At 49.6% G+C, this 21,583-nt stretch overlaps 6 protein-coding genes across 6 annotated transcripts; 4 read left to right on the top strand and 2 right to left on the bottom strand.

Moving 5' to 3' along the window:
- The first annotated feature begins 6,843 nt into the window (after window positions 1–6,843).
- Window positions 6,844–9,096, top strand: BO97DRAFT_14807 (uncharacterized protein). The gene is made up of 2 exons (XM_025690147.1): window positions 6,844–7,038; window positions 7,106–9,096. Exons 1-2 carry the CDS (start codon window positions 7,003–7,005, stop codon window positions 9,002–9,004), a joined length of 1,935 nt encoding a protein of 644 aa, XP_025556942.1. The 5' UTR covers window positions 6,844–7,002; the 3' UTR covers window positions 9,005–9,096.
- Window positions 9,097–10,746: 1,650 nt separating this feature from the next.
- On the bottom strand, window positions 10,747–11,064 carry BO97DRAFT_410171 (uncharacterized protein; the record flags this gene model as incomplete). The annotated part of the gene is made up of 1 exon (XM_025696125.1): window positions 10,747–11,064. The coding sequence occupies one exon, from the start codon at window positions 11,062–11,064 to the stop codon at window positions 10,747–10,749; it is 318 nt and encodes a 105-aa protein (XP_025556941.1).
- A 2,581-nt stretch (window positions 11,065–13,645) lies between these two features.
- BO97DRAFT_420013 (uncharacterized protein) lies at window positions 13,646–14,323 on the top strand (the record flags this gene model as incomplete). The annotated part of the gene is made up of 1 exon (XM_025696618.1): window positions 13,646–14,323. The coding sequence occupies one exon, from the start codon at window positions 13,646–13,648 to the stop codon at window positions 14,321–14,323; it is 678 nt and encodes a 225-aa protein (XP_025556940.1).
- A 662-nt stretch (window positions 14,324–14,985) lies between these two features.
- Window positions 14,986–15,495, top strand: BO97DRAFT_420012 (uncharacterized protein; the record flags this gene model as incomplete). The annotated part of the gene is made up of 2 exons (XM_025696617.1): window positions 14,986–15,054; window positions 15,280–15,495. 2 exons carry the CDS (start codon window positions 14,986–14,988, stop codon window positions 15,493–15,495), a joined length of 285 nt encoding a protein of 94 aa, XP_025556939.1.
- Window positions 15,496–16,218: 723 nt separating this feature from the next.
- On the bottom strand, window positions 16,219–17,780 carry sec17 (alpha-soluble NSF attachment protein SEC17). The gene is made up of 5 exons (XM_025693248.1): window positions 17,623–17,780; window positions 17,401–17,524; window positions 17,027–17,333; window positions 16,787–16,961; window positions 16,219–16,733 (listed from the first exon to the last, which is right to left on the bottom strand). Exons 1-5 carry the CDS (start codon window positions 17,653–17,655, stop codon window positions 16,494–16,496), a joined length of 879 nt encoding a protein of 292 aa, XP_025556938.1. The 5' UTR covers window positions 17,656–17,780; the 3' UTR covers window positions 16,219–16,493.
- Window positions 17,781–18,032: 252 nt separating this feature from the next.
- BO97DRAFT_467247 (DUF726 domain protein) lies at window positions 18,033–21,319 on the top strand (the record flags this gene model as incomplete). Its single annotated transcript, XM_025699638.1, has 3 exons — window positions 18,033–18,098; window positions 18,132–18,501; window positions 18,901–21,319. The coding sequence occupies 3 exons, from the start codon at window positions 18,033–18,035 to the stop codon at window positions 20,988–20,990; spliced, it is 2,526 nt and encodes an 841-aa protein (XP_025556937.1). The 3' UTR covers window positions 20,991–21,319.
- Window positions 21,320–21,583: the final 264 nt, after the last annotated feature.

The following is a 21,583-nucleotide window of genomic DNA, read 5'->3' as shown; positions in this document are numbered from 1 at the left end:
TTGTGATCATAGATGCCGAGGAAAGCAAAGAGAGGGAAAGAATTGCCATGAGCTTCATCGTGCCGGATATTCCAAGCAGCCTGTGGGCAGTTTGTGCGCTTTGGAGTGGAGGATCAAAGAGGTCTGGATGACGGAGGTTGAGACAGGAGGAGGCTTTGTCGAAGCTGAGAAGGGAATCGTTTGCCTTTTATGTTAGGCTGTACAACTAGAAGGGTCTACTAATTACCAAGATATGCTGTCATCTATGAATACTTGAGCAACGGGAGCCGTTAAAGGACTACGCTGACATCATGACTGCGATGCGATATTCATGCTGTCATGCCAATAACCATCCCGACTGAGAAATTCTGGCGGGAACACACGGCTGGATCCTCATTTCCAGGTGTTGAGTCTGAATTGCAAGCGGAAGGTGACAACAAGTCGATGACGAAGTCAAAGTCTGACTTACAAAAGCTTAATGTAGCCGGGCTATCAGCTTCGAGGGGTTCATGAATTAGCGTAAGAGGATTAGAATAGCCTAGAATTCAAGTTCTTAAGCCTACAACGAAATACATAAATTATACCAATCGTAGACAAAATACCGAAGATACCCTAATATAAGAGGATATGTTAGATGCCGCATGCTTAACTTCATATGAAAATACCTTTGCCCTTGAGAAGGACCCTAATGATCTTTAAAGAAAAGGCTCCATTCATGTGTAAGTCAATCAAAATTACTGATGAGACTAGGGAATATTTGAATTTGGAAAGGTCAGAGTATATATATGCCCGTGTGGTTGCCGACCCCCTTATACTAACTTCTGGACCTCCCCTCGCCGGTACCCTAATTTAGCCAAGACTCTGGACAGCACCGAGAGCTCCGAATCAGCCACAATCGGCGTGAACGCACTTTCATCCTTCATTATTGCCACAATGAGAGGATTGGAGAAATGTGGTACAGGATTTTCCAGATTATTGCACTGCTGAATGATGCGTTGGCCTAGAGACATAACAATGACCGTCGGAAGGATAATCACGGGGTCTTTCTCAACCCTCGTGGCTTGTATTGTCAGCGCGCACCAACTTTGCCCGGATCTTACCTTGGATGCTAGAACAATTTTTCTCAAAGAAAAGGCAGGAATGTCCACTAAATTAGCTCAGATCTTCTGCAACATGATGTGTAGGCACATACATACTTACTATTACTGGTTAGCTTCGATATTTGGCATTTGCAGTCCATCGCCCACTCAGAACTGCACCTTCCTTTTGGCCCCGCCTCTTTCCTGTTCTGGACCTTTTCTAGATCACCACTCACACCTCTTCTATTCATCGGATCCGCGTTCCTCCGATCAAGATACAAGCTGGAAATCAGAAGACTCTTATCTCGAGACAATGGATGGTCTCTCTCTGACTGAAGATCCGGACAAACCTCGACGTCTCACCCGCCAACCTAGCATCAGAATTGGGCCCGACTCTGACTCATCCCCCTCCGACATTTTGGACAGCCCAGCCTCTCGTTCTCGGTTATGGTGGGAAATAATGCTTCCACTAGATTCGTCTGTGCTACAGTTGACCACGCTGAATATGATCGCGGATTAGAAGTAGGAATTACGACTACGCTCGCGCCGTCAGGAAAAGAGGAAGAGAAGCAGTTTTAAGGAGAGATGGCCCCGATGATGACCACTCTCACGGCCAAGGCAGTGGCAAACCGAGCGGTACGCGATTGATCCGGTACCTTGGGAATTTCTCGATACTCATGATATAAAGCACACAGTGGCTCACTTACAGACGAGGAGGAAAGTTCGGGTGTACAAGTCTCGCTATCGGGCGATGACTCCCAATCACACCGCTCTTAGGGTCCGGACGAGTGGGCGTATCTATCATTTCCAAGGACTAAAGTCAAAAGATAGCGCTGCGCGCTCAAAATGAAGTAGGAGACCAAGGACTCGAATCTCAAGTCCTAAAGTTGCTTCACCGTTAGGTCTCTGCCATGCTCCAATGAGAGACGACGGAACAGATGACGACGAAGCGGGCTATTCAAGCAGGTTGTTAAGGCAGACGTTGATTCCTCCATTTATGCCATCGAACCGTGAGAAAGAAGCCAAGTCTCCTTCATTAGGATACGACTTCAAACATCGCTATCAAGTCTACCATATCTGAGGACCTGCCGAGAGCGGATAAAGCTCACGGGGCTAAGCTGCATTATCTGCGAAAGAAACACGAGCGCCCGATCTTGAATTATACCCTTCATGCGAGATTTCTGTGATACTTGTAGAACGCGGTTTCCATAAGGACCCACCCGTGGAAGAAGATTGCCATGGTCTCGGAAACGGGGGGTGAGGAAGCTCCAGCTGCAATCTCTTTGAGGTTAGCTTCGCAGTTTGCGCGACTGCGATGGAGGAAGTGGAACAGGGACGAATTCGGTCTTGACGGAAAAGACGGCAGAGGGTCTTATGTATCATGTATCCGCACGCGATGAGCAACTTTGATTGGGTCGTTGGGTGACTGGCAAAATCATCCGCTATTTACACTATGCCACGGATGAAGGAGGGGTTTTTAGACTCGAGCATAAGCAATGCATTTGGAATCAGCGACAAATCGACCGTAAGAGCTGCCATAGTTCTTCTTTTTTGAATTGGATTCTAGACCTAGTGGAAGTGACCCCATCGGGAAGGCCGGAATTAGCTTCACATATGGAGTATAAGAGAGACTTGAGAGCCTCAACTGGATGGTTACATGCAGGATTTGGAAAGCTCAGGGACCAATAGCGACGGCATCGGTGCAGGAGGCGCAATCCTGCAAGGTCTCTACTAGGATTCAAATGTGTATGCTGGTTTCTGCTTTTCTGTTTTCTGTTTGGGGAGAGGGGTGTTATTATAATGTCTTGATAGTGCATCTACCATTGATGATATGTTGAAAATTCACTGTATTATGAACACAACAAAATGAGCGTAGCCATCTCCAAGAAGCGCCTGAATGGAGCTGACAGGAGCATATTTGATGTGGAGTTTACAGAATGCTCTTATGGGCCATTTCAACATGGGCAGAACAGCCAGTACCCTGACTTGCTCAATTTCCGAGCCCTTGTTTATGAAAAGCTCGACCACACTGTCGAGGCTTCGGCTTTAGTGAAGAGCGGGGACTAACGCACCATAAACAAGCGATATTTGTTGCCTGACGGAAGGCTCAAATACAAGATACGAGGTATCGTGCGCGCCCTTCTCCATAACGCTTGAGATGCTTGATAGGGTTGACATAAAGAAGCCGCTTCTATCGTTTCTTGCCAGCTTGGTATATTTCCACCTATATGACTCCGACTAAACCTTGAAGAAGTGTACTACTGCATTCTTGGGTTTTGTGTTATGAAGCCGACTTAGTAGTCTTCTAATCCAGAAGAATGCGGATTCATGACGGCATCAGATGTCATCATGCCACTGAGTGCGATTTTAAAGCTGCGCAGATGCCACCTATGATAACCAGATCCAGGTTTCATAGATGGCTCCATTCTTGGTTCATTGTCCTGAAAATTCCGAAGAACAACCTCAAACCACTTTGACATTCGGATTTATCTTGTGAGATCCCGTCATACCCTGTCATTGAAATCAGAACTCTCCCATTTACTGATCCGACTCTGAGACGGATCAAAATATTTCAAAGAGCGTTAGTTCCCTCCATCATATAGCCGATAAATTAGTCGAATCAAGATCGCCTGCAATAACTACTGTGTTCTTGCTTCTGGCAATCGTGTAGTCCATAATTCTCACCTGAGGCACAGTTGTCAAGAAATGAATCATTTTTGAAACCTGGAACTCCTGTTACCGCGACGGTCTAAGGATGATCCTGATACCTGCTGCGATAGGAGATATCTGCGGTCATGTCTCTGCGGTAGCAATAGAAGCTGATATATGATCAACCATCCTCAAGGCGACGGTCGATCTGTCCCCACGCGTCGCCAGTCCGTTCTTGAGGCAATGTGTCCGAAGGTCGAATACCAGAGGCCGACCTCATCCACCGGCCAGAAAAGATACCGAAAGTCTTCAGCACCCGGTACGGTCGGGTGTGCCATCTCAATCTTGGAGACTCTTTCAGACCCCAATCTTCCTTCCAGAAGCGGTTCCTCAAGAACCTGATAATTCTAGCCTCCGTAAGGATTAAATCTCTGAGAAAGCGAGGCGACAGCACCGTAACTCTACCTTCATCCTGCGCAATATGGTACGCGAGCATCGCGGACGGCGCCCCTGATATATCGTGTCCAACTCTTTGTCGATTCACGGAAGTGGAGGCATAACGGATGGGTATGGTCCACCAGAGGCCCCATTGCAGAGGTCAGTGTTTGCATCTGATGGTCGTCGGCCCGATTTTGTGCAGATTGGCGAGAAATGCCGCTCCACGTAACCTGATTACCGCGCTGCCATGGTGAATTGTGGAATTGATTGCAGAATTCGTTCCATTTCGTCGGTGGCCAGGAACCGATGGAATTGTTCGATGTCTCTTGAGGTGCGACTGAGGATTTATAAGTTGGGTTTAAGGTCGAATTTCCCATTTATAGCTGAGGATAGCATGTTAGGGGGGTTAGATGGAAGCTGGTGACTGAGCTGCAGATTTCGCAACGTTTCCAACGGGTTTTCATGATTTTTATGATTCAAAATCTTAGATTGCTGAGATAATAGCTTGCTCAATGCAGACATTAGTTGCCTCTGGGCCGTTGGTAGGGCTCTCATTACTAAAAGGCTCCTACTCATAGATTCATGTGATTCCAGCCAATCAACTTGATGCTTGGTGGTCGAAATCATCGGCAGTTATCCAACATTAGCTGCATTTAGATCCTTACTTTGTAGTCGACTGTACAAATGGTGGGTAAGTGGCGTATGGGTAGACTTTAGCTAAGCTTTGGCCGTATCTTAAACTGATGTTCAATTCTGTTGGAATGAATGTGACTTCCCGTTATTACTCAGCCACCAGAACGGCGCAGGCGCTGATTGGCAATTTGTATATAAGCAAGATAACGCTGGCGAACATTGCCCACGGCGCTGAAGCGATCAGCAATACTGTCTGTCGAACATTCGTATGTCCATAAGCGGCACATGCAGTACCGTCAATCTTTTAAGATACGTCTTTTCGTCATTGATGTCCTTGTCCTTCAGAGTGGATTGAAGCGAAGCATACGGTTGAAACTTGCAATCGCATCATATCACATTCATCCAACAAGAACTGAAGTCAGCGACTTGAATCAGTGGCGGATTGTGCTCAGTCGTGGGAAGCCTACTTGTGGTAAGATATTTGACTACTTCGGCAATTATATCCTAGCCTATCATTCTGCTTAATCCTTTCCAGTTCCGGCTACCACGAATAGATTGGTGATAGAAAGACTGTGCTCGTTGGAAGATTCGCTCAGAGCATCTTTCGGGAAAACCCCCTCACATTCCTGGTATTGCAAAAAAATGCAGAGTTGCAGCCTCAAGTGCCCGCTACATAAAGACGGACAGGTAGGTATGTGTGATCTGTTGATCCGGTAACAAGGAATGCTAGAGCCATATCAAACAGATTATCAACAATAATAACAGTGCATACGGAGTGACAATACCGAGACGACTCGAACATCCTACCATTGGTAACCTATTCTTTTAATTTGTAAATCATTTTCCTAACGTGTTTCCTCTAGTTTGCTCTTCTATATACCGCGAAGGAACAGATCAGATATGCTCCCCTTTCTCAGAATAACGTAACCGGCTCTACTGGTGCTGCTCATCTGCTTTATGGCAGCTGCCCTGCCCATGAGTCAAACCAAAGAAGCTCCTGGCAAGCGACAGGTAAATCAATGCCATCCTTGACAGAACACAGAGGCATGGAAATCCGCTGACTATTAAGCAAAAGCTTCTTGATGCTTTGGGGCCGTTGAAGTTACCTGGTCTGACGGCGATCAGGCCGATGACGAAGCGACAAGTAATACAGAGAATTGGAACAGGAGTGGAGAGAGGCAAGACTGACATGGGATTATGAACACGGGTCAGGGATCGCGCTTCAGATGCTGAGTTCCCTGTCTATTCAGCATCTCAGGGTCTGCGGCATGAAAGCGACATATGGAATTAGAGAGACATGAGGGCGAAGACAAACGTGAGAGCATATCAGATTTGGGATAATCCTGAAGCTTATCAACACACTGAGTCGGCTCTGTGAAAAAAAAAAGGCGCTACCATTCGCTCGACCTCGCGATCTCAGGAGACAAGAAATGGAAGAATTCGAGAACTCAGTATAAGCAACGAAAATACGGCTGGCGATCTAGTTGATATTGACGAGTACTTGCTGGGCCGCGCGCTTCTCTTGAGCTGATGTGTGTGATTGAGGTGTATGTATATACTGTTTGGTGGTGTACAGCAGCTCATGTCTGCACCACATGTTTTCATCATGTAAAAAATGTTTGAAGTGATTAACATGTTCGAAAAAGTGTCTTTCAGCCTCTGATGAGTCCAGATTCCTTCACATATAGTGATAATCTGTTGGAAAAATATGATTTTCTTAAGCTGTCTTCGACGTATTTGGACGGATATAAAATTCTGGCAATGCAGTGCCAATCAATGCCTACAATTTGGTTTTTTCGGCTATCTCCTATTTCAAGAACCATATCTACCTGGTTGTGTGAAGTAGGTGTGAAAAAGTGGTACCCTTGCTTTTGAATAGCTTTAATAGCTCTAAGCAGCCTAAATTTATTGACACTCCGATATGTCCTTAAGCTCAGGGCTGGGTAAGGCTATACCTTTATAGGCTTAGCTAAAACGTGCTCCCATCTTTCCTATATTGGCTTAGTGGAGTGATTATAGCCTCGGTCGGGAGTGTCAACAGCTTCAAGGTTCCGAACTCTGTCCATGGCAGAATCATGACATTCCATACCGTGACACGCGTTTGATAGCCGATGGCCTTAAGTATAGACATCGACTAATCTCCTTCCATCCACAACTCGATATCTCCGTCAGAGGCGACTGTTCTTAGTTTCACTCTCTTGCAAATTTCTTGCAAACGGAGAATATGGATCATTCCTTGACCCCACCATCGCTTTCCTCAGTTGGTGTTGTCGATCTTCTACAAGTAAATACATTACATGCTAAGAGGCTAACATGGTGGCCATCAGATTGTCGAAAAGGATGTCGCTCAGCCCGAGGAACAAGAACTCAACGAGGCCCTCCAAAGAAGCCGGAAGTACTGGTATTCTCTAGCATCACTGGCCTATGCACAACGAGATCATGGACTTTCCCCCGATGCCATAGACCCACACTATGCCCTGCATAAGGTTCCAAAATTCCAGGCCCGTCCCAAAAAGGTTCACTACTGCCCTTTGGGGTTTTCGCCACATCTCGCCCTTTGCCTGGAAGCCTCTTCGACTTGGAAAGTATCCGCAAGTACAAACTGCGATGGACTTAAGAGTGAAATGTCGAGATTCCAATTGCTACAACTTGGCAGTGCTGACTCGGTGCCACTTACACTAATGGGAGAGGTCTTCAGCTCCTGGATTGGAGTTATAACGGAGACATTCAGTAGTTCAAACTATCTGGGGATTCTCACTCTTGGTTGGTGCTATATCCTCTCGGCACACCTCGTTGAGTTACGCGGAGAGGGTGCCTTTATGCGATATACCAAATCTATGGCATCTAACAGTGGCAATCCTCCACTCGATTGCTCGAGTCAGCATTCCTTGGATATTGGAGAAGTAGACGAAGCTGTCGCTCGGTGGTGGCTCGCGATCCTTGCGCCAGGGGAAGGTTGGGAAGCCTTTGTGACACGGGAACCTCAGGACTTTCTTGCTCCGTGGTCAATTTCCCGCAACTGCGAAACATCTTTTTCTATCAGACACCAGACACGCTCGCCGAAATCTACCTCTGCTCCTCTGTCTTCGCAACAGGCTTTCCAAGCACTTGCTGAGTTTTCTGTTCTGCACCAAGTAGGCAGTCAATTTTCAATTGCGCTAGCTGCAGCCTTGACAATTCCGCTACATAAATATTGTGGGTCGACTGCTCAACTACCGTTCCCAAGCGAAACAAGCAAGAGGTTGACTGCTACTCCTGATGCTATTCCACAGGCTTGGCTTATGCTTTTCGAAGAACTACCCTATTATATGACCCTGAGTTGCAATCCGGAACTGATGATATCGATGTTCTGTGGATCCTTCTGGGACCTCGGGATCCCTTGCAACCTCGTGACTCCATGGCTTCATCCGGCACTTAGTGAGGTGATGCGTGACTCGCCTATCTCAGCACATGATCAAGAAATTCTCGCGTTGATGTGCGCGGTGCGCCGGCCAAATATAAGTGCTCTTTGGTTCGGAGCTGTTACCAGCGGCTTAGGCCCGACAATTGTGGTTCGAGTGAGGAGCGGGATGCCTCCCTTGAATCGAAATGCATGTGCTTGGACTGGCTACCCCCAAAGCTTCATGGATGTTCCAGGTTCAGGCCCATATACCTGTGAGAGCCCTGAGTACATACTGAGGTCCGACGTCTGGCGGTTGCTACACCTCCCAAACAACACCGGAAATGATGATCTACGTTTCAGGTTCCGGCCTGCCACGCCTTGGAAACCCTGTGGGCGATCTCTGACGAAAGACTGTGCTCTTCGAGTCACGTCACATCTTGAATGCGAGCGACACGTTTATCGATATGAACACTGGACCTGGGAGCTGGAGGGTAATGTAGTGCTTCAGGACTATGCATTTTTGCATGGGATCTCGACATCTAAGCGCAGCAGTCGTGCCTATGCTCTTCCTAGTCTACCTGCGGTTCCTGTATCCTTTGAAGAGAAGAAGCTTGATGTAGACCAGAAGGCTTCCAGAGAAGCCTCGTTCACTATCTTTCATTGGCTCTTTATCAACGGCGAGGGCCTCCCACCCGAAAAGATCTTCCAGGATGATTGGATTCGAGACACGTGGGACCAAGAAGAGAGCGTCCTGGAAGCCGGTGATGCTGACAATCGAGAGTCGCGAGAGCCTGACGGTCAGTTTCAGGATCGAGTTCAGTCATGGCTTGATACAATTCCCTGAATGACAGGCCTCCGATCTGATCGAATTAAGCACAAGGGCCTGCTCCAAGCTCGACATAGATAGAACAAATGTGATAGCCAGCTAACCCGACGACTTTTCTCCGAGGAAAAAAGTAAATCCATAACCATTCCACAAAGTTTGACTCTCGGTCTTGCTTCCATCGCCTTCACAATCAATCACGACTTCGGCGCTCCTGGATAACTTGGTTGCTTGTTGTCACTCAGTCGTCCGGCATGCCGGCTGGGTGAGCCGCGCGTGTCTTGCAGATCCTAGGTATATGCCACTGCATTGGACCGGCACTGTACATCTCTTCAGTTGATCCAACAGCCCGGTGCCTGGCAAACACGGTACTCGTAGATGTCGTTGGCATGGCCGCACTCAGGGTTGATGCAAAACCCTGAGACGCCAGAGCTCGTGCTCATTCTTCTTGGCGATGCAAGGGGAGCCTATGATTCAGACATATAGGGCATGACCGGAGAAGTCAATTTTGGGGGAAGTTTTCGAAAGCTCATGAAAGTAGGAACTCACGTTGCGATACAGGGTTTTTCTTTTTCAGAACTAGCTTTAGAATAGATTGACATACACACTATTTGGTGGGTTGGTGTTTTACTTTATCGAGAGGAATATGTGAGAGAGAGAGAGAGGAGAGGGAGCTTTTTCATGCTTGGTTGGATGACAGATTGGCCTGCGATAATGTGTTACTTGGAGCCGCGCCTTATTGAGTGTCCAGCCTGGAGCAACGAGAGCTAGTGAATACCGGACTTTGGCTCTAATATTGAAGAGATCTCACTCAATGGGGGCTGGGCTTCGCCCGGATGGGAAAGGGTGCTTAGACTCCTTGGGGGTGGCCAGGTTGACGTGGATATCATACCACCAATTCGCCATAGGGGAATTTGGTTTCTGTCTCAATGCAGTCCTGCCCTGGAGATTCTCCTCGCCTCTCCAAAATGTCAACTGAACAATCTTGTTCAATGGTGCTTACAAGGGACTTACTAGGGTCAGTGCAACAGGGGACCCGCGTTCCAGCTACATCCTACTTACTGATCAATGCTCTAAGCCTCATCTAAGCATAGACGCCTCTCATCACTAGGTCTTTCCCGTGTAGTAACTCTACCGCCTGCTCGCTTTCAAAATAGATCGACATAGGTACGTTTCTCAAGACTAACGGGGAGGGGGAAGAAGAAATATGTATTGTCGTTCTCTCCCACAGACTATATACTGATTTCTAGGATGCCTTCGCCCGGGGAATCAACGGGCGGTGCCCAGTGTTATATACCACGAGTGGTTCTGGGAAGGCATTTTCTTTTTGAGAGAAGTTGTATTGCTTGTCAGCTTGCTTTTACCCTTTCTGTGGGATCTGTCGTGGCAGATAGAGGCTGAACTTTGGTGGCATTTGGTGATAATTGTAGCTTGCCTTGCAAGTCAAATCTGAGGTGTTGTTATAATAAAATGGTATATGTTATCTTTCCCTACTATAACCAATGGCCTTTCACCCGGAGTCAAATACAGATACGGTTTACTAACAAGAGAGCGCGTCCATGATAACAAGACCCAAGCACGAGTCATCACCAGGCTCGTGAGATCGATTCTCCAGATGGATCTTGTGCAGTCATGCGATCGGAGTTGTCCAAACCTGAGCCTTTGATGATAATTCATCAATGGCATGTAGGTTTATGATATGGTATATGAGAGCTAATGAAGCGGGCTGTAGCTAAGATCTTACATCGTACCAGGTAGGAAGACTACACTTCCTGGGTGTCGGGTAGCGCTAAGATCTGGGGGTTGCAGGTGGTTTTGTTGCGGCTGCTGGTTTCACTCCCGGGTTGTTTCTCGGGCTGCAGCGCGGGCCCGAAGACCAGGTGCGCGATTTCCAGAGTGCAAAACATCAGGGATGCGGTCACGAGAGAGGTTTCCTTGTGATTGATGAAGCCTGAATCGCGGAGGGCGAAGCATTGTGCTTGGCCCTTGGGTGTCAGTTTTGGGTCTACTAAAGTGTGGTCTTGGGGTTCGAGGTTGTGTTCGCCTTCGGCGTGGCGGATGCAGTGGGTTGTTGTGGGCATTTTTGGGGGTTTGTTTTTGTTGAAGGGTTTGGGATTCGGGATAGATGGATTTGGAGAGGAAGAATGGTTTCTCAATGTTGTTGGTTCTGTTTAAGGGAAACACGAGGGTTGCCTCTCCTCAGTCGGTAGGTATAGTTTTAATTAGGCGAGGCTACTATATCCTTACCCGAAGAGGGAGGTAGCTCTGGTGGAGCAGGGCCGGACCCTTACCCACTCCGGTAGTATCCTCCGGTGGAGATATACTCCGGATTGTGTTACCCCAGACTGCGGATATAGATATACTTTCTCGATTATGGAGAACTTCTCTACAGCTCAAGCTCACATAAACTCTAACCTAAACGTCTAGTACTATACTAGATCCACACTCTATCAACCCCCAGATCGGCAAAGCAGGGGTAGTCACCAAGCATGGCACCGCCTTCAAACTAAGCGTCGCAGAAGTTCCCAAGCCCCCCAACCCTAAACCAGGTACGAGCCACACCTCATCGCCAGCAGCAGATACAGGCAGCTCACAAAATATATCGACAATAATGGCCTTCTGATAAAGTTAAACGTCACCGGACTCTGCTTCGGCGATATCTATTACATGTTCGGAAACCACCCCCTCCCGCGCATGAGTCAGTACGGAGTCTGCTAGCCCGGCCACGAAGGCGCCGGGGTGGTCGTGGCCCTGGGTCGCAATGTCTGCGGGTGAAAATCCGGTGATCAGGCGGGCGTGGCTTCCACTTGGGATACCTGTATGAGCTGTCAGCTCTGTTCCACTGATATGTATCAGCGCCTGAGTAATCTGGCCACGTGACTTAGGCCTATAAGCGAGTTTCCCCCACAGAAGTCAGTTAGCAACCAACACAGTCAACACCAAGGAATCAACATCTCAAGTTCCGAAGCCATCTCCTGAGTAGCCTCATTTCGTTGATAATATGGAGTGTCATTGCCCGGAAGCAATTCCGACGGGCTTCAAGGTATCTGGTATAGCCTTTTCTTTTCATTTTTTTGTCGTATTTTGAGTGTATTCCTGGATAGAAATCGTGATGAAATGATTATGAGGAAATGGTACCTACCAGTAACACATTACCTTGCCGGCTCGATATACCTCGCGCATCCCGGATGATGCGCGTCGAGGCGTGGGGAGGTTAGTGGGAGGTGCGTGGTGCAGTTTTGAGAGAGAAAGAGAGCTTTAATTGGTAGTCAAGGCTATGATAGTAGAGACATAGTAGATACAGCAATACTGCATCTAGGGCTGTGCTACAGGTGGAGTTTGTTGGTCATTCGGCCCGCGGTACATGTATACAGTACTACTCTCAATGTCCATGGGAGATATCTTAACCAGGATGGGCTTGAGTCAATTAGGTTGCCTTTTCCGGGATATTTTCCATTTATGCTGTTATCATATCTCCCGGCTAAGATGGATGCTCTCCCTAATCTCCAATATTTGCTTTGTTTGGTAGGCATGTTGCCTTTCTTTGCGCTCAGTTCCCTTATGGATATTGCGCGGTTTCATTGGGACTCTCTTGTCCTAGAATTGACTACGAAGATCAGTACCTAGCTCTGATGCATGAGTACTATTAGCTCTGTTATGCCGTTCGCCCTTGCTGTTGGTGAATGATTGACAGACAATGTGGAAGGGGTCTACTCGGTACACTACTGTTGTGAGAGACTATCACCGTTGTTGTGTTGTGCCTTGTGCAATGCAAGGGATGGCCACTATAGCTTTCGGGTACCTGAAATAGCGCGATAGCTAAGCCAGACATTCCGCCCACCTACTTCTTATCTTCTGATGTTCAAGCAATTCTTTGGGCTTAGTTGCATTTCTGGTGTCCCTGGTAACCTTGACAGACTGCATTCCTGATACCTCACTTTTCCGGCAACAACCCAAACCGGTCTATACAAACACATGTATTCTCAATTTCTGCCGAAGGGTTGATTTGGAAAGGGGTCTTTTTCGTGCGAATTATACCTAAGTTAGATCTGAGCTACGGATTGGACAGTATGGAGGTATCATTTTCAAATTCCACACTCGTAGAACCGAATGCTTAGATCGACTGTTATCAAACGTTCCGGAAGGCAGAGGAACATAAATGCCCCAATTCTTTCGCTGTATTTCTTTGTCCGATCAAGAAACACAAACGCCACAAACCCGATACGCAGCAACCAACGACCAAATCGACTCAGTATCCCCCTCAACACCATTCAGTTCTGTAGCTTCCAGGCGTTCGCAAACACAGGAACAAAATGCGTGTCTCTACCTTGGCCATCCTTCTTGCGACAAGTAGCTACGCTGTAGCTATACCCGCAGGCCCATCATCATGGAAAGAGGGTAGAGTTTCCAAGAGAGCTTGTGACTCCTCTGTTTGCAACACTCAGGCAAGTACCTAGAAGCAGTCCTTACCCTGATAGACGGAAGCCGACTGACTTGTGCAGTGCATGACACAAGGATTTGCATCTGGAATGTGCGCGAATGAGAGCAATCCATCTCTTCAACTACTTGGCCTCGATTTGTTAGGCCAGGCACAACCGTACGGGATGCCCAAATCTCACTCCGAGATCAATGGAATCACTAACTTGAGGGATCAGTGGGTGCATGTGTTTGCCAGGCGCCTCAGCATCGACCGGCGCCCGAGCTGCGACGACCACAACTACTGTAACTACCACCTCAACTGCCGTCTCTACTTCCACTGCGACCACGACAATCACCGCAACTGTCACTAACGCTCAAACCTCGATCACCACAGCCACAGAAATGAACACCGCCATGATCACTCAGACTGCCACGGAAACCAGCACCGAAACCACTACCCATACTGAAACCAGCACCGAAACAGCTACCCATACTGAAACCAGCACCGAAACAACTACCCACACTGCTACGCAAATGAACACCGCTAATGTCACCCCGACCATCACGAAAACCGCCACTGAAACAGTCACGCAGACTGCTACGCAAATGAACACCGCTAATGTCCCCCCGACCGTCACGAAAACCGCCACTGAAACAGTCACGCAGACTGCTACGCAAATGAACCCCGCTAATGTCCCCCCGACCGTCACGAAAACCGCCACTGAAACAGTCACGCAGACTGCTACTACCACTGTCGAGACATCTGTGCCAATCACGGCTGCTGCCGCGTCGATCATGTCAACTCATACCGTATACACTGCAACCATGACAAATCACATCCCGTTCACCACTACGAAGACTATTGCCATCAAGACAACGGTTACACAATGTCCTTCTTCTTCTTCTTCTTCTTCTCCTTAGCTCTTGGCAAGGCATTTTGCGTTACTGGACTTCGGCGAACTTGGAGTTGAGCAACAGCTCTCTTCTTAGAATCTTTTAATTCTTGTTTTCCTCCTCGCTGCGGACTGTACCTGGTGATGCCATGGCTGGGTCGATAAGCGAGAGAGACCCAAAAACCTGGGTTTATGTTCATGTGTATAATTTCACCCGCCTTATCTTTTCATTCATGGAATATCTACCCTTATTGAATTTCTAAATGGCCCTGGTGGAGCCGACGAGGTGGCGCCGCCGGTCCCTGCGGGTTGCCGGCTATAAGCTTCTCGGAGCCCTAAGAAGTCGGCTCCAGAGTCAGTAGCCTACCGTAGAGTAATCGGACTCGGCTATAAGCTCAAGCCAGACATGTTTTCGAGGAACATCGCTAAGTAGTTCTTAGGTCTTATAGTTTAAACGAACATGGGTCTTCCCTAGTCTTGTTCTCGAGCACATATATAGTACTAATGGGTCGTACCTGGATTGGGATGTAGCGACAACGCCCCCTTCCCCCCTATCCGCAGAACCTCAGAGCATATAAAATAACAGCATCACTTCATACATAGTCGAGGCATTCTATTGCTCTAAACTCGGACAGACTTCTTCGCAATTCTCTTCCTCACCCCCAACATACCCCCACAACCTCACCACAAATGTCATTAGCAAGCATCAACCTCAACTGCGGCATCGCCCTCGTCACCGGAGGTAAAAACGCCTCACCTGTAACCACAGTCACATCCACACCGACAACCTAAGAACCCCCTCACTATCTCTTACACAGGCCGCCTCGGGCATAGGATAAGAAGTCTGCTTCGCCCTAGTTGAAGCCGGCGCAGCGGCCATAATCAAAGCAGACCTGTAGCCCCGTACCTCCACAACCACCGCCGACGCCTCCTTCCGCACTCTCTCCCTCCAAGTAGACGTCAGCGACCTAATCAGACGTGCAGATCATGATCGACACAGCCCTCGCGACCTTCGACCGCATCGACTACTGCGTGCACTCGGCAGGCATAGCAAGCCACTCGCGCAACAAGACCGAGACCCTCGACATCGACACCTTCGACGCAACGATGGCGACAAACAAGTGCGGCACAATGCTGGTCCTGCGCGCCGTCCCGCACGTACATACACCAGCGTCCGAAGCAAGACGACCCGTAGTCTAGGCCGCGGCGCTATCGTGGTGGTGTCCTCCATCAACGGGGTGATTGCCGCGCCTGGTATGATGCCCTACACCGCTAGCAAGTATTTGCATTTTCTTTTCCTTCCCCACCCAGAAGCCTTCTTCCTTCATGAGACGATGGTCTTGGAGAGCCAGAACAACGCATACGTATGCTAGAACTAGCCCTAGCTTCTGTGAGTGTCAGCGGTTGACAATTTTGAAAACTACATCCGCGTCAACGCAGTCTGTCCCTCGTGGACCGACACGCCGATGATGCAGACGAGTCTCGAAAGGCTTCCCGCGTGGCCCAGCCGGAGGAGGTGACGGACGCTATTTGTTTTTCTTTGTAGTGCGGCCGCGTCTTTGTTATTAGCGTTGGTTTGGTCGTTGATGCTGGGTTTACCTGTGTTTGTTATCCTGCTGGGGATTCTGTAGTTTTTAGTGGGTCGGGGGAGTACAGTTGCGTCGATTCTGCTTGGCTGTTATGGCGCGGGCGTTCTAGATTCAAGGTTGCTGTTAGCTGGGGCTTGGTTTGAAGACCATTGCGGTGGAGATATTGTTGGTGGGTTGGCGGTTGATTAAGCGTGTGGGCTGGCCACATTGGAGTTGTTTAGCGTCTGTTATGAAGAGCGTGAAAGCCCTATCGTTGGGGAGCAGTGTTCAATTGGCATCGTGTCATGGATATACTTGCATGCTTATTGGGCACACCAGATTTCAACAGATGCAGCTGAGAATGACAGCCTAAAGTAGGGTCGATGTGATGCTGAACAGGTCATCATGAATAGACGATAAGTGATTCAAGTGGAGGAAGGTAAAGGAATAAAGATAAGCACAGTGCAAGATTCATCTAAGCGTGGAACCGGCCGAAGGAATAAATGGTCACATGCAATTAGAAACTCGAAAGCAGGAGAGCTGGCTCTTCCTCGGTTTATCAAGTATTTCAGAACCCAAAATAACTAGCTGAAACAGGAACGAGAACAGAAAAAAGCGCCGAACAGAGCACTACGAGAAGTCCTCCTCTTGCGACTCGATATTGTTCTTGATCCGCAACAGGAGCGTCGTCTTCCACTTATCCAACTTGCTGAGCTGGTCGTACTGGAAGAGCTTATCGGCAAAGGCTTCCTGGTCGCCTGCTTCACAGGCCTGGACCAGGTCGACGAGCAGCTGATGCTCGCGGGTGGAGGCAAAGGTGGTGTCGATGTCGCGGTAGCTTTCGAGGGCGCGGTTGGTAGCGACCAGATCCTGGCATTATGTTAGGGGTTTTTACGACTCCGTAGATGAAAGGTAAAACTAACGTTCGTCGCAAGGTGGCAGATGCCAGCCTTGAGGAAGTAGTCCTTGACAGACCACTTCATAAGGTTGTTGTTGATGGAAGAGCGGCCGATGCGCTCGTAGTGCTCAACGGCCTTGTAGTAGTCGCCCTCGAGGGCGGCCAAGTCCGCAGCCTTGAGGTAGTGCTTGTTGGCGAGGCTGATTCGCAAAGTTAGCAATCCCGCTAAATCGTCCTGGATTCCTGATAGAGAGGTGGAACATACGCCTCGGCATTATCACCCTCGAACCACTCCGCCGCCTTCTCATAGGCTTCCAAAGCCTTCTTGGTGTCCCCGAGTTCCACCTCATACACTTCAGCCAAGTGTTGCTGTTGCGACGCAGCGCGACGGAGGTTTCCCTTGAGCACGTAGTGCTGGATAGCGCTGGAGAGCACGCGGGCGGCGTCCTCGGGGTCGGTCTTGCGGTAGACCTTGAAAGCCTCGGTCAAGGTGTTGGCTGCGTCGTCGGGTTCGTTGAGGTTTTGCGATTGAATGGATGCGGCCTTCTCGAAGGCAAGACCGGCTTCCTTGTCTGCGGAGGGGACAGGGGTTTAGTGGCTGAGATGATCCGAAGCGCAGTGCGCGGAGAGCCTGCTTACTCTGCTTCTGAACTCGGAAGGCATTCGCGGCCTGTGAGTACAAGTCGGCGGCATTTTCGTATTTCTCGGTACGGCCACCAAAGAAGCTGAAGCCACCAGATGCGCGACTCAGCGCTTGGTCGGCCTAGAGAGCGGGCGGGCATATGGTTAGTGATCGTCATTCTTTGGGAGCCCGGTCTGATAACGTGGAGGGACAGCGGGGCGGGGGATAAGGGGATTTACCTTTTGGAGAAGGACTCGAGGGTCTTGAGCCATGTTGGGCAGCTGTATCTGATGATCGCAAAATAAAACAGATTCCTAAAATCAAGCCAGATCAAGTTGAGAAGAAAAGTGAGTTTTGAGCGGCTCAGCCAGAAAGATGAGGAGAAGATGGAGGGCGAAACGCAGCGGTTGCCGTCACTGAATCAAGAGCTTCCCTCCACATCAACGTAGGCGGTGAACCAGTCCGCGCTGCCATTGGAGAACAACCATAATTGTTGTGCTTTTCCAGTTCGATCGCTCTTCTTCATCCACCCTCGAAATTCATCATTTTCCAGCTTGTCCAGCTTATAACCTTTTATTCTCGGCCTATATCGCACGATATACGTGTCCACGCGTCGATACCATCAATCGCCATCTCGCAGAACTCCATCATGTTCCTACGCAGCAGTAGCTCACGGCTCTTCGGGTCGCTTCGCCGTCAATCCCCGTCGCGTTTCGTCGCAAACCGCCAGCTGTATTCTACATCTCAGCCTCAAGGACAGGACGACATTGACGCTGTACTTGCTAAGCCGACATGGTCCGTCCGCTCTCTGCTTCCCGACGAGGCCGCAAAGCCGCCCACGCCCTCAGTTACCCCCGAACAGCTTCGCCATCTGCTTCGTTTGTCTGCACTGCCTCAACCCGCCAACGAGGAAGAGGAGAGGAAAATGCTCGACATGTTGGAGTCGCAAATCCACTTTGTGAAGGAAATCCAACGCGTGGACGCTAGCGATGTTGAACCTCTGCAGAGCATTCGTGATGAGACCCCGGAAGCTGTGAAGGAGAACACAATTGGATTGGAACAACTCAGGGAAGCCTTGTCCAAGGAGCGGGTCGTCGGACGCAACAAGAAGATTCAGCGTATCGAGACGCCAAGAAACGAGCGACCGGACGGGGATATCTGGGATGGTAACGCTCTGGGCTATGCCTCCAAGACTAAAGGCAGATTCTTCGTTGTGGACACCAAGAATTAATCATACGTATCGAAAAGACAGCACATGGTCTAAATCTAATCGCCTTGCGAGCTGGAAGTTGGACCCAAATGGGACGTATCTAGTATTGTTTCAAGAAGACAAAACAGGGGCAGCCTGGGCGCTGACTCAGCAGTGATATCATCTTGCTGCTGCAACCGGCAACCTCCTGATTCTTGTCTCACTCACTGATGCCTACGTGATTACAGCTTGCAGGACACCTCAGAACATCGATTGATGTAAAAAATCTGATTGTGGCCATCCGCAATCATGTGGAAATCACTTAAAGAGAAACATGCTAGCAAGTTCGGCTCGGGCCATGCCACTCCGCCGCCTGCTTCGTCCCCTAGCGACCGCGGAGCTGATCTTACAACCATTTTGGACCGCCCTCAACGCGCCGACTTGTCAGTGCTGGTGGCTGAGGCCATCGAGCAGATGCGCAGGGGTATTGTTGCTGACTTTCATACCGCCCCACCAGTCGCCCAAGATAATGCACATGACTTTTCTGCGCATGAAGAAGACGAGGAAGACACGGATCCTTTGTTTGATCCCCTCGAACATCAGGTCGACGAAGGCTCGAACGATCATGCTCCTTCCGAGCTTATGCCTTCAGCCAAGGACCTTCACTTAGAGACCAAAGCCCTGGCGAGCTTCGATGACTGGAGGGACGCCGTTCTGCTCCGGATTGGCGCAGTTGTGAACCGGGACGACGAGAATCAGCAGGAACCCAGTGGTGGCAATTCATCGCAGAAGCTACCAGAACCTCGACTCGAGGAGGATGAAAAGTCTTTGATGAAACTGCGTGAGGTGTACCCTCCAGTGGAAACACCCCTCGCGCAGCTACCCAGAGCGAAGAAGCTGCTTATTCTGCACTCTTTGCTACTCTTGCTTCTCAGTCTGGAACACTACAATGCTCGCTCTCGGGTGCTGATGCTGTATGTATCGTCTTCCTTGAGCATTGATGTCAAGATCCTCAATGGAGACGAGGTCAAGGTCGCGCGGGGCTTGCTCGACACAGCTCTTCAGCTTTCTCAGGCCGAGCCCAAAGAGCAGGGCAAGCACCGTGACTCGTCCAGGAAATGGAAGGTTGGAATAGCATCTGTTGCTGGAGCCGCTTTGATCGGCATCACTGGCGGGCTTGCAGCACCTCTTGTTGCGGCTGGCCTTGGCACTGTCTTGGGCGGGCTCGGTCTCGGCGCCACAGCCGCCGCCGGTTACTTGGGTGCCCTAGCCGGCAGTGGAGTCATTGTCGGGGGTCTCTTTGGTGCCTACGGGGGCCGTATGACAGGTCGCATGGTCGACAAATACGCGCGAGAAGTGGACGACTTCGCCTTCTTGCCTATCCGCGGCACCCATCAAAGGTCGGAAGACGAGAGGGAGGCGGCCGAAAACGATCACATGTTACGAGTCACTATCGGCATTTCAGGTTGGGTCACGGAAGAAGACAACTACGTTGTCCCGTGGCGAGTGATTGGCAGTGAGTCAGAGGTGTTTGGTCTACGTTGGGAAAGGGAGCCCCTGATGAAACTTGGTAACGCTATGAACTACCTCGTCACAAGTGCCGCTTGGGCCGCTGGCGGTCAGGTCTTAAAACGCACCATCTTTGCCCAAATCATGAGCGCCGTCATGCTACCCCTAGGTATTCTCAAGGTTGCGCGGGTAGCCGACAACCCTTTTAGCGTGGCCAAGGCACGTGCAGACAAAGCCGGAGAGGCACTTGCGGATGCCTTAATCGATAAAGTACAGGGTGAAAGATCTGTCACGTTGATCGGCTACTCGATGGGTTCCAGGGTCATCTTCTCTTGTCTACAGACGCTGGCAAAGCGGCAGGCATTTGGCCTAGTGGAATCGGCGGTTCTTATGGGCTCACCCACCCCCTCCAACGCACCACACTGGCGCCGTCTACGCAGTGTCGTGAGCGGACGATTGGTCAATGTGTACTCTGAGAATGACGCCGTTCTCGCACTACTCTATCGGACCAGCAGTCTTCAACTCGGTGTTGCCGGCCTGCAGCCCGTTCAAGGCGTTTCTGGGGTCGAGAACGTGGACGCAAGCGATTTCATCAGCGGACACTTACGTTATCAATTCCTGGTCGGGCACATTCTAAGCGTGGTGGGACTTGAGAGTATCGACGCCGACGAAGTGGCTCGTGAGGAGGCTGCACTAGCCGCTAAGGATCGGAAGCAGGAGGAGGAACGCATGCATAATGAACGTGCGGCTGGTCTAGACGGCACTGACTCAGCGCGGCGGTTGTTGGAGCAAGGAAGCGCAGAGGGCGAGGAGAAGATGCTTAATGAGGTCGACCAGAAGACCAGAGAGGGGTTGGCTCAAGATCGCGATGTGCACCCTGTTCGGGCGAAAAGTCCAATTGGCCCGTGATATGTTCGATACTCTCAGGACTTTCGAGGTAAACTATTCGAAACTCTTGGTATAATCAGCTGTCATAGAATCACAAGTCCACACCCCTTTCGAAATACACTCCGTGTATCAAAGCAAGGAATAGCCGTGTTCCAGAGCATATTAGTGTTGTCATGGGAGCCTGGCACCAGATACACCCGTCGGTCCGGATAAAACGCACTTTCTTCAGTCTAAGATATCATGAGTACGTTGCTCAATCGATCATGCAAGGGCGATTCCGTGCAGTAGTATAAGATCTGGCCGCAGTGTTTCGAAGCGATTTGGATTGCGATCGGCTCGGAATGATCTCCAGGATATACTAATGCTTTGTGATAGACATAAGAGAACCCCCGCTGCGCATGAGAATGTTACAGAGTGGGATTTTCACTTGTCAGGAAACCATCGCAGAACTAGGTTAAATTTCTTGTAGAAAGGCTGGTTGATGGTGATGTCTTCTGTTGGTGGGCAGATCAATTCTTCTTTACTATCTATCTACTAAGGTAGCCAGTTGCAGGGAAATGCGGTACATATCGCCAACGAGGGTGGATATGAGTCCTCGTTGTATGAAAACCGAG

The sequence above is a fragment of the Aspergillus homomorphus genome (genome assembly GCF_003184865.1).
Source record: "Aspergillus homomorphus CBS 101889 unplaced genomic scaffold BO97scaffold_1, whole genome shotgun sequence".
Taxonomy (NCBI): domain Eukaryota; kingdom Fungi; phylum Ascomycota; class Eurotiomycetes; order Eurotiales; family Aspergillaceae; genus Aspergillus; species Aspergillus homomorphus.
Note: the sequence above shows the minus strand (reverse complement) of the source record. Positions and strands in the feature narration are given on the sequence as shown.